Genomic DNA, 11,312 nt, shown 5'->3' on the forward strand with positions numbered 1-11,312 from the left:
AGACTTTCATCCGGCGTTTGCAGTTTGGCCATGTTACCACAAGTGTGAGTACTTTTTTTTTCCTGCTGTCTGTTCGTCGCGTTGGAGACCCATGAGCCGGGTCTTTTGACGAGTGCATGAATTGCTTCTGTAGTTGGAGCCGGAGTGGTGCGGAGCACGGTGTTTGATAGACAGTGATCTGCAAGGGCACGCGAGATGAGACATTGCACGCGGGCCGGGAGATCAGATATATTGCACCCATTTTTGTCGAAGCACCTCACTTCCGGAGTAGATGTGGACCACTTACCGAGGGCTGCTCCACTGTCTTTTCGACTGCCGTTCGTTTGAGCCCTAGAAGGCTGTTGAACCAGCACGCTGGAGAGTTTCGCATGCAGACGTCTACTTGCTGCAAACCATCGGGTACAGTGTGCAGTGTAAACTGACTATCTGGCGCCTGTCATGGGTGTAGGCATTATCCAAAGCATACATGCTTCTACAAGCTTGATTCAGGGCCGAGTCGAATCTACGCTCGTATCCAACTGTCCGAACCTTGGATCCAACATGCTCGCGGCTAACGCACCGCCACAAATCGCAGCGACCACACTCAAATCATCCAAATCAGCCCTGTGTTGGTGGCATCTCTCTACTGTGAGACTGAACCTGACACGATGTTTCTGACAAGGGTCAGATTCGCCCTCCATCGCTATACCCACTAGGGCCTCACGGCTCTGGAAGCTTGTACACAAAGGCAAAGACCATGACATGTGGTACATCTAACTCTAATGCCACATGTCCTATATGGGGCTCTGCTTCCCATATTCGAAACAAACGTCTTTCCTTCTCCCTCTTTTCTCTTTTTTCTTATTCGTTCTGTTCTCTGTCATCAGATCGATTCAACAAAAAAAAAGGCTTGGTTGCTCTGCAGTCATGTTGGATGGAGGCATGATCCCTGCTGATGCCCAAGGTTTGGCGATCGTGGTGTTGATATATACGATTTTCAATGCTGTGGCTGCCGGACTTGTAGTCCTTATGCACTTCCGCCATGGCGATCCTTTTGGATGTAAGGGTCCACCATCTCGCAGGTCTTTTACATGTACTGATGTATATCTTAGATGTCCCTTTGTGTGCTTGCTTCATGATTGTCAACATTGTTGCCGCATTTGTTCAGCAGATACATTTCTTCACCAGTTTCGAGACTATTCAGATTGCCAGCTACAACTATCAAGTCAGCGGTCACTATGTTGGAAAGCCGGCATTTACTGGAACAAACACTCCTCTTGATACAACTTTGTATGAGATTCAACTGTATTGCTACAACGTCGAGTCACTTCTCTTCTTGGCTTGGATTGCTGGACTCTGGCGTCATGTCTGGCGTCTTCGCATCGAGCTGCTGGATAAAGGTGGCCATATGGTTTCAACCAGCGTCAAGATCGCTGCTGCCGTTGTCCCAGCCATCTTGATCGGCATCGCCAACGCATCTTCCGTGGACCGCACTCCAGGAGTGTCCCTTATCCTTTGCAACATCTTATGTAAGCTATACCCATCTCAAAGATTACCAACCACCATAGACTAACAAGACAACAGTGGCCGGCAGTGTCGCAGTCGGCCTAATCCTCTTGGCCCTCGTCTTCTACAAATACGTCTCCATCCAAAAGTACCTCAGCGACTCTTCGTCACAAAACAATGGCTTCTTTGCCCGCTTCAAATGGCGCATCAAATTCTCCCTACCCAGCTCCTCAAAAAGTAGAAGTCAACGCAGTAGAGCCATGGAAAGTGCTGCACAGAGCCAAATGCAGAATAACATGCACAGTCAATTACAAAGTGGCATCGATCAGACCGGCGGCTCGCAACTACCTGCAAGAAACAAAGCTTCTGGAGCGAGGAAAAACGACTCGATGTATGATAAATGGCTACTGATTCGTTTCTGCATTTGTTTTGTGTTATTGTGGTAAGTTTTGTTACCCCCTTCCCTTTTCATCCTCACCTTTTGCGCGAAAATCTCATACTAACATATTTTTCTTCTCCCCACCGAACAGCATCATGCAAATCTACCTCATCTACTACAGTATAGCCCGCTACTTTGCCTCTGCCGCAAACTCCCTAACCGCAAACCTCGACCTCTCCGCCTCTTCAGCCATAATCTCCCTCGTAATGTTCATCCCAGGCGTCACCCTCGGCCTCTTGATCTTTATCGTTTTCGGCACAACCTCCCCCTTCCGCAGAGACTATGCCACATGGGCACGTTTCCTAGTCTCTGGCTGCGGAGGTCGAAGCACTAGAAACAGTCTAGCGTCGGGGAGTCTGCATCGCACGGAATCAGTGGTGCGATTGACCAATTTGGAGAGGAAGGGGAGTCAGAGGAGTGGTGGTGGTGGGGATGTTGGGCTTGGGGTGGCAGAGGAAGGGTTAAAGGGTAGGGATGGCGAGTATAGGGTTAGTGTTACGCCGATGGGGTTGGGGAATGGCGATGATGGATATGGGGAGAGACAGTTGGGCATGGGGATTATGATGACGAGGAGTATTAAACAGAGTGATGGTAGATAAAGACACACGGCATTTTTTTATAATCACTTCTTTTTTTCAATTTTTCTCCCTCCTATGAATAGCAAAAAACGATTTACCTTGTTCAATTTCTCTACCATCTCACCCCAAAACAATTGATTTGGTGTGGGATGTTGGATGAAAAATCAACCCCCTTAGAGGGAGGGACTTTTTGCCCATCCTCCCCTACGGAAATGAGAAATTCTGTCCTCATAATTCTTCGAAAAACGACTTGTCGAAGTTTTTGACAAAAGCCTTTGCCACGTTACCTAGCAATCTTTGGAATACTGCCGCGCCGGTCCCAACACAACATGTAAAGAAGGTTCTTCTATAGGAAAAACACAGACGTGAATTGTATATTCTGTTCTATGTAACCGAAAAAGAGGCAAAAAAAAACCCCCCACATAGGTCCACCTTCGCAAACGCCCCAAGACCAAGCATGTCGCGTCGTGGATAAAGATCGCATAGAGTAAGCACATCAAGGTTGATGGGCAGTAGCAATGGGACTAGCTTCCACACCAACGACCTTTGGCTCAACTCCTTCACCTTCAGCACCCTCAGTCTGAGGAGCAAAAGCCTGAGGAACCTTCTCACTCAAATTGACAGCCAAGAAGCTCTTGGGCAACTTGACAGTGTGGAACTTGGCTCTCAGCGTCTCGAGTACCTCTTTCCACTCCACGTGAGGTGTCAGGCTTCTGCGAGGTGTGCAACCGATACAGTGCTTGCTGTCCAATTGCACATCGAGAGGGTCAAAAGCGTGGCAACCAGGAGATAGAGTAATGCGGATACTGTAGTTGAAGCAGCCGGCTTCGTTGTTCACAGATGGAGCCTCGTTTTGTGATTCGTACAGCTCGAAGCAGATTTGCGAGAGGTAGTCGAGTTCGGGGATGGCGTTGCGCGCGATCTTGGTCTGCACACCACCTTCGATGATGGAGTTGAGGAGGGTGTAAATATGCGACTCCTTGGTGAAGTAGATGAACGACTTGGCATCATCTGATGCTTGCACTGTGATGGTTGTGTTAGCAAACACTTGTCAAGTAAATTGGATGGCATACACATACCTTCTTCCAGATCGGTCACGATCTCCTTGAGCAGAGGCAGACTGGTTAAGAGACCAATCTCAAGCTTCTCGCTTTCCAGCATACCATACTCTTGAGGACCAATGTAGTCGAACAGCACCTTCGAGAAGCGGTACAGCTCCCTCAATTTCTCCAGGCGGACATCGACCTTAGCCTTCGACTCGGGAAGGTCTCTGTTGCCAGTGAAGAGAGAAAAGTAGGATTCAGGGTTACCAGAAACACGATTAGCGATTGTTGCTTGAGCATTCTTGAAAGTGGTCGAAGGGTTCTCGGAACGTCTTCTCAAGCTTGCCGCATGAGTCAGCTTGTCCTTGTCGTCGATCTGAACCTTATCTTCTTGCTGCTTATAAGGCGGTGTATCCTTGACAGCTGCAGTCTGCTCCTTGGTAGGTGCAAGACCTTCATGAGTCTGGCCAAACTCTTCTCTCATATCGGCAGAAGCAGTGCGCTTCAAAGTGTCGGGACGCTTCTGATCATCATCAACCATGTCTTTGCTTGGGGTGAAGACCCACTCGAGGAACTGTCGGTTGTGCAGAGCATCAAACTTCATCGTGTCGTAGAGCTCACTAATCTTACTAGGGTCGACCTTTTCGGCATCGGTGAATTCCTTGAACAGCTTCTCCCATCTCTCCTTGAACAAGGAAGCGTCTTCTCCACAGCACCATCTGGACTGGATCTGCTTGGCCTCGACACCATCGGAGGACTCGAGACTGGCCGACGAGGCGTTGCTGGGAGGACTCATGATTGGTGGGCCTCCTTCGCTTTCGGGTCGAAGTCTAGTGAAGTTCTGAAGCATGACACGACGGTGGAACTTCATCAACTCAACAACGCTACGCACGACCAGATACGGCTCAGGAGTGCCATCCTTAGGCCAAGCAAACTGTTCAGGTGCTTGCTTACCCTGGCGGAGAAGTCCCTTCAACTTTTTCTTGACCTTGTCCATCTCGTCCTTGGCTGCGTTAGAGTCATCCAATAAGTCCTTGCGCACGGAAATGAAGTCAGGCTCGAGCTCCTTCTGGTCCAAGAAGGAGGCAGTGAAAATTTGAGCGCTGGTCGAGACACGACGTTCGGACGAAGTGAAAACACGGACGTCTCTCAGAGCATCCTTGTTCATAAGCAGCAGATCGTTACGCATGTTTTCACCAAGATCTTGAGCCTGGTAACGAGCAGAATGTGTGGGCTCACCACCCCACTTCATGACGAGCTGCAGCTTGTCGAGGACAAGATTGTTCTCTGCGGCAGAGATTCTGGATAGAGTCACATCGGCCATGGAGTCTCCTCGCGAGTGATTGGCCTCCTCTCCTTGCAGAGGGGTAGGCTTGGGCTTAGCATTGCCATCCTGATCGACCGTAATCTTGTCCTGAAGCTCGGCAGGTAGTTCTTCCTGTCTTCTCTTGCGGAACATCGGCTTGATCTGCACCTTCGTACCAGGCCAGCTGCCCTTCTTGTCTAAAGCATTTGACAAGGTGCGAAGTTTGGTCTGATCCTCTTCACCCTCGCGCAGAGCTTGTTGGACGGCTTCCTGCACACTCTTCAGAGCAGCTTCGCCGACCAACAAGACTTCCTCACGATGGCCCTTGAGCAGATCAACGAAAGGTTTGGTGTGGAAGGTGAACTTGAACTTTTGCTTAGGTGTACGATCAGCGTGACGGATGACAGCGACCATGCCCTTGAGCTTCCATTGCGACTTAGTCGCAGGCGCAGGGACAGGCTCGGCATGCTCCTCAGCTTCGTGGATGGATTCCTGCAGAGTCTGATATTGATGATTCTCATCAAGAATAGCAGGAGGTGGGAGTTGGCTATCTTGAGGGATGCCAGGGCTACGTGGTGGAGGGAGGTTACCGAAGCTTGGAGGTGATGTAATCGGGGAAGGTAATTGGGAAATCTCAGGAGAGCCGGGCTTTCTGCTGGCCATGTCTCGCAGTCTGGTTGCACTGGCAGAGCGGAAGACAGACTTGAGGTGACTGCGATGGCTCGAGACAGTGTTTTTGCGTTGGGTCCCAGGAGCTTCTCTCTCGTAGCTCTCGTCAGCAGTAGACGCGGGTGCAGAGGTGGGCTGCTGCTGTTGCTGTTGCTGCTGCTTATTATCAAGTCTGACCTTCTCACGAATGAACAAGCTCTTCATGATGCTTGCGCACTTATCGTAGTAGTCGTTGTTATCTTTCACGAAACTCCAGCCGTTGACATCGATAACGTAACTCTTCTCGCCCACACGCAGAAGATCGAAACCACAGACACGTTGGCCGAAACCATCTGCAATTCTCGAAGCCATGCCAGCTTCTTCCTTGCTGAGGCTAGTGACGTAACGGACTTCTTTGCCGTTGGGATTGCGCTTGACGACACCATCGACAACAGGCGACTTTCTCGTTTCAGCGTGGCAGTAGTCGAGACCGACAGTGTAAGCCTTGACATCTTCGGCATTCTCCACCTTGAGGAACTGCTCGTAGATGTAGCTGCTTCCAGGCTCTGTGATTGATCTGGGTACTGAGAGAGTCTCGTCTTTCTCGGAACTCTTGTTGTTGACCTTGCGGAACAGTCTTCGGCCACCTCCACCTTGGCTCTTTGGGTAGTAGATGTGGATGTTGTGGTCCTCGCCGTCTGTGGGCTTCTCGACAAAAGGCTTGGTCAAGGTCTTACCATCCACTGAGATGGTGTCACCGTCGTCTAGCATCTCAACGACAGGATTGGCAGTCTGTTGTGACTCAGTCTCGGGCTGACTGCCCAGAACGGGGAAGCGAAGACCAGTCTTTTCGAAACACCTTTGAGCAATGTCGGCTGATTGAACTTTGGGTCCACCATCTCTGTTGACTTCGACACGATCGGGCGTAGGTACATTGAGCTTTGTTAGGATTTGTAAACAAATACGGCGATCCCAGAGGATTGTCTGCATGGGCAGGTCGTTAACACAGAAGGGTTTGCGCAGTTTGGCGTATGCTATAGCCTTGTCTAGGGGAAAGCCTTCTGAGAAAAAAGAGATGAGAAAGTCGCAGACGGGCCAGTTTTCGACATCCTCGTCCAAGATGACCTTGTCACCAAAGACGATGACCTCGAATTCACCCTCTTTGATAAGTCTGTTGAGAATGTTGCGACTGGGTTTGCTTCTTGCTTTGCTATCGAGGGCACAGATGCCAATCTTGCCAATGGGCACTGGCTTGTCTTGTTCAGGGCGCTCAGTACTAGGGCTCGCGCTATTGATTGTGCTACTGCTGACCCTTCTCGACTGAGGAGTTCTACCACGAGGATTGGCATTGGACGATGGTGGAGGTTGACGCGGGAAAGTCGCGAATACGCTGGCTCTCGGCGAGGTGGCAGCCGAAGCGGGCTCCGATTGAGGAGGCGGTGGGAGAGTGTTGTCGCGACTCATTGCGGCGGCGGGCACAAGAGGTGTGCCGTTGTTGATCGAGGCAGGCAAGGACGAGGAAGCAGCGTCTAGTCTGGGAGCAGCTGTTGATGGTCAGTCTTTCGGAGCAGATGATAAAAGGGGATTTGATGTCTTATCGACGGTTGAGCACAAGCACAATGACGGAAGAAGGAAGAAACATAGTCTTGGTGTCTTGAGTCGCGGGAGGATGAAATCTTGACTTACCATCCGTCTCTGAACCAGCGACGGAACTTGCAGGGGTACTTGCAACAGCGCCTCTTGCACGGTCGTACAAGGCCGAACCCAACTGGTAAAGCGAGAAGGAAAGACGATTCGAGTCGTCGTTATCTTGGCGGGGCACGATGAGGTTCGGTTCGCTATTGTGATGAGTGGCTGTAGGAGTGGCGTCCGAGTCGTCGATGATAGCAGACGAGTCTGGCAGGCTGGAAGAAGCCATTCTTAGACTATGTGCTTGCAGGACGTGAGCCAGCAGGTTGTGCTCTGAACTGGCTCTGGATGCTCGTCGCGGAGGCGGAGAAGAAGCATGGGGATTTGACTTCAACGGCGCGTGTGTCATGGGCAGAGGCATACTAATGCTTGCTCTCTTGACGGCCGCACTGCTGAGTCGAGCGACATCTGCTTCCGCATAGTGGGCCCTGTGGTCCAGCAAAGGCGAGGAGACGTGATTGGAATTTGAGGCTCCTGACGAGCTCCTCCTCGATTGCTGGCTCGACGAACTCACAGTGCGATGCAGAGGTTCCATGGGCCAAGACAGACTCAGTCTTCAAGCAAGGTATATGAACAAGCACGCAACTTGGTGAGAGGACGGTAAGAATAAATGAAATTGAGGTCTCTACTAGGGCACGGTCTGATAGGAAATTCGAAGCTTTTTCGAGATAGTGAAGCAGGATGACGGTGGTATGCATGCAGCAGACATGAGCATGATTGTTGCGTGCTCCTGCGCCGGCCTTTATCGATAGCGCCGTATGGTCCAAGCGTCTGGAAATGTTGGCGTCGTGATTGAAGTTTTGGAGCAAGACTCGACTTTTTGTATCAGACTGAATATTCACACAAGATGCCAGCTGCCGTCGATCCAAACGGCACTGCTGAAGGCCGTCAGGTCAAGCGCCAAAGAATCGGTCAGGACGAGGTGGTCGTCAAGAGCCAGAGACAGCTTGGTTCTTCGCGACTTTTTGCGCCTTACAGGGTATCTTGTCCCAATTACCTCAAGTCTGTTAGCATTGTACTGACCGTATTCTATAGACTGTCGGTCTTGTTTCGCCTACCGCTGTTCCCTTCACTAGCATCGCTCTCGGAAAGACGACCTTTCAACTCACCACATCAGTCGGTCGCAGTCTCCAGACCTATGACTTGCGCCGCGGTCTCAATCTCGTTTTCATCACCCGCCCTCAGACTCCCGAGTTCATCACTGCAAGCATAGCATGGAAGGATCTGGTATTCGCCGCTTGGGGAGGAGAGTCTGCCGAGTCTGAGCGTGGTGTCTGGATTTTCAAGAGAGGCAAGAAGATTGCTGACCTGGAAATGCCCATGCGTCAGGAACACAACATCGAGTCATTCTGCATCTTTGGTTCCTGGATCATTGGTGCATGCGACAACCAGGTCCTTGTCTGGAAGTCGTCCAACTACGAACTCTACACCACCCTCCAGAGCAGCACCGCCTCTTCGTTCACCGGCACCCTCAGCAGCATGCCCACCATGCTCAACAAGATTGTCGCCGGTAAGGATGATGGAACTGTCGAGATTTGGAACGTCTCAAGCGGAAAGCTGGTCTACTCAGTCCTCCCTCCGGCTGCTGATTACGGCGCCGTCACCGCTCTGCAACCCACTCCCGCCCTGAACTTGCTCGCAATCGCCTACGAATCCGGCCCCCTGATCATCCAGGATATCCAAGCAGACAAGAAGCTTCTCCACTTCAATGCGAGCGCCCACGGCACAAACGGTCCCTCAATCACATCAATCACTTTCAGATCGGATGCTATGGGTGCAGGAGATGATGGTAAAAGAGCTGGTGTCATGGCCACTGCCTCGAACGAGAGCGGCGACGTGACACTATGGGACCTGAACAACGGCGGTCGTAAGCAAGGTGTTCTCCGTGGCGCACATGCTCCTCCTTCCTCTGCTTCACCCGGCGGTGTCAGCAAGGTCGAATTTCTGCCTGGTCAGGCCATCATTGCAACCAGTGGTCTGGACAATAGCTTGAAAACTTGGATCTTCGATGAGAGTCCATTCAACCCTGTACCTCGCATTCTACACCAGCGCAGCGGTCATGGTGCGCCTGTCACAACCTTGGCTTTCCTTCCTGCTGCCTCAGACGGCTCCGATGCAAGCGGAAAGTGGCTTCTGAGCACTTCCAAGGATCGCAGCTTGTGGGGCTGGAGTCTGAGAAGAGATGGACAGAGCGCTGAACTTTCACAAGGCAACGTTACCAAGAAGGCCAGAAAGCAGGGTATCCTCTCTTCCGAAGGCAGAGATACTATCGAGGCTCTCAAGGCTCCCCCGATCACTTCCATTGCTTGCTCGCTCAATCGCGATGGTGGTATGGGCTCCATGCCCGGCAAGTTCCCTATCTGGCAATCTGGAAAGGGCAAGACCAAGAACAGCACAGAGGCCACGAGTATGACCGGATGGGAGAGTGTCGTCACTGCACATGAAGGCGACAATAAGGCACGCACATGGTTCTGGGGCAGAAAGAAGGCTGGAAGATGGGCATTCGAGACTCAGGATGGTGGCGAAGTCAAGAGCGTTGCAGTCTCACCCTGCGGCACTTTTGCACTTGTCGGTTCGGCAAATGGTGGCATCGATATGTTCAACCTGCAATCTGGCAGCCATAGACAGAGATATCCGGCAAGGCTCACTCCGACTCAAGCACAACAACTCAAGCTCGATTTGGCAAAAGCGGAAGAAGCAGTTGCACCGAATGCTGAAGCCGGTAAAAAGAAGTTCTACCGCGGTCAAGGCAAGCATACTGCTGCTGTTACCGGTCTGGCCGTTGACAACCTGAACCGCACTGTTGTCAGTTGCAGCATCGATGGAAAGATCAAGTTTTGGGATTTCATGAGTGGCGCTCTCAAGCAAGAGATTGACTGGTCGGGAGCTGTACAAATCACCGGTTTGAGACTGCATCGTGGATCAGAGTTGGCTGCGTTCACATGCTCTGATGGTTGTGTTCGTGTGGTCGACATCACCACATTTAAGCTCATCCGTGAGTTGAGAATGTCGCGCTCATCGCAATCAAAGGCCTTTGACTTTGCCGACTTTGGCTTCTCGAATGACGGTCGTTGGGTCATGGCTGCAACATCCTCCTTTGTCTGCGCTTGGGATCTCCCGACTGGTCACTTGATCGACGTCTTCAAGCTTCCTTCGACGTGTAACGCCATCAGCTTCTCACCGACTGGCGAGTATTTGGCAACAGCTAGCGAGGAACATGTCGGTGTCGACGTCTGGTCGAACAAGACTCTCTTCACCCACGTGCCCACTCGTCACATCAACGAGGCAGAACTATCGACAATCATGGCCAGCGCAGCCCAAGCACCGACGGTCTCAGGTGAAGGTAGCATCTCCGTCATTGGCTCCTTGGCCAACGCACCAGACGTCGAGTCCGACGAAGAAGACTACATGGATACCGATCTCGACGCAGACGCAGACCTCGATGCCCTCTCCTCCGACCTCGTCTCCCTCTCTCTCGTCCCCCGCAGTCGCTGGCAGAACCTCCTCCATCTGGACATAATCCGCCAACGCAATGCACCGACTGCGGCACCAAAGAAGCCCGAAAAAGCACCTTTCTTCCTCCCCTCCCTGCAAGAACGACAAGCAAATCCAGCCCTCGCAAATGGAAACACGACACAAGACCTCGCAGCCATCGAGCAAGAACGCAGTCGCATCATGAAAATGGACCGTCAAAACACAATCTCGAAATTCACCTCCCTCTTACGCGACGCATCAGAAACCGGGGATTTTTTGCCATTCATCACACATCTCAAAACCCTCACGCCCGCAGCTGCAGATATCGAGATTCGCAGTCTTTCTTCCCCTATCACATCTTTCGATCCAGAGTCCGGTGCTTGTAACGAACTCGTCGCTTTCGTGCGCGCATTATCCTTTCTTTGCGCTTCCAAACGCGACTTTGAACTCGGTCAGGCTTGGATGGCTGTATTTTTGAAGATTCACTCTGATGTCGTGATTGAAGATCAAGAACTTAGGGCTAGTGTCAAGGAATGGAGAGATCGTGTTGTAGAGGAGAAGGAGAGAGTGGAGATGTTGGCACAGTATTGTGGTGGTATGGTTGGCTTTTTGCGAGCGGCTAGAGTGTAGGAGACTGGTATTCTCTCTCT

General features: G+C 51.5%; 3 protein-coding genes across 3 annotated transcripts; 2 read left to right on the forward strand and 1 right to left on the reverse strand.

Moving 5' to 3' along the window:
* Positions 1–906: 906 nt before the first annotated feature.
* AUEXF2481DRAFT_31676 (uncharacterized protein) lies at positions 907–2,523 on the forward strand (the record flags this gene model as incomplete). Its single annotated transcript, XM_013485856.1, has 4 exons — positions 907–1,039; positions 1,092–1,508; positions 1,564–1,927; positions 2,016–2,523. The coding sequence occupies 4 exons, from the start codon at positions 907–909 to the stop codon at positions 2,521–2,523; spliced, it is 1,422 nt and encodes a 473-aa protein (XP_013341310.1).
* A 475-nt stretch (positions 2,524–2,998) lies between these two features.
* On the reverse strand, positions 2,999–6,963 carry AUEXF2481DRAFT_68197 (uncharacterized protein; the record flags this gene model as incomplete). Its single annotated transcript, XM_013485965.1, has 2 exons — positions 2,999–3,525; positions 3,582–6,963. The coding sequence occupies 2 exons, from the start codon at positions 6,961–6,963 to the stop codon at positions 2,999–3,001; spliced, it is 3,909 nt and encodes a 1,302-aa protein (XP_013341419.1).
* A 1,072-nt stretch (positions 6,964–8,035) lies between these two features.
* AUEXF2481DRAFT_68034 (uncharacterized protein) lies at positions 8,036–11,292 on the forward strand (the record flags this gene model as incomplete). Its single annotated transcript, XM_013485949.1, has 2 exons — positions 8,036–8,167; positions 8,224–11,292. 2 exons carry the CDS (start codon positions 8,036–8,038, stop codon positions 11,290–11,292), a joined length of 3,201 nt encoding a protein of 1,066 aa, XP_013341403.1.
* Between the last annotated feature and the right edge of the window lie 20 nt (positions 11,293–11,312).

Source organism: Aureobasidium subglaciale (genome assembly GCF_000721755.1).
Source record: "Aureobasidium subglaciale EXF-2481 unplaced genomic scaffold scaffold_19, whole genome shotgun sequence".
Taxonomy (NCBI): domain Eukaryota; kingdom Fungi; phylum Ascomycota; class Dothideomycetes; order Dothideales; family Saccotheciaceae; genus Aureobasidium; species Aureobasidium subglaciale.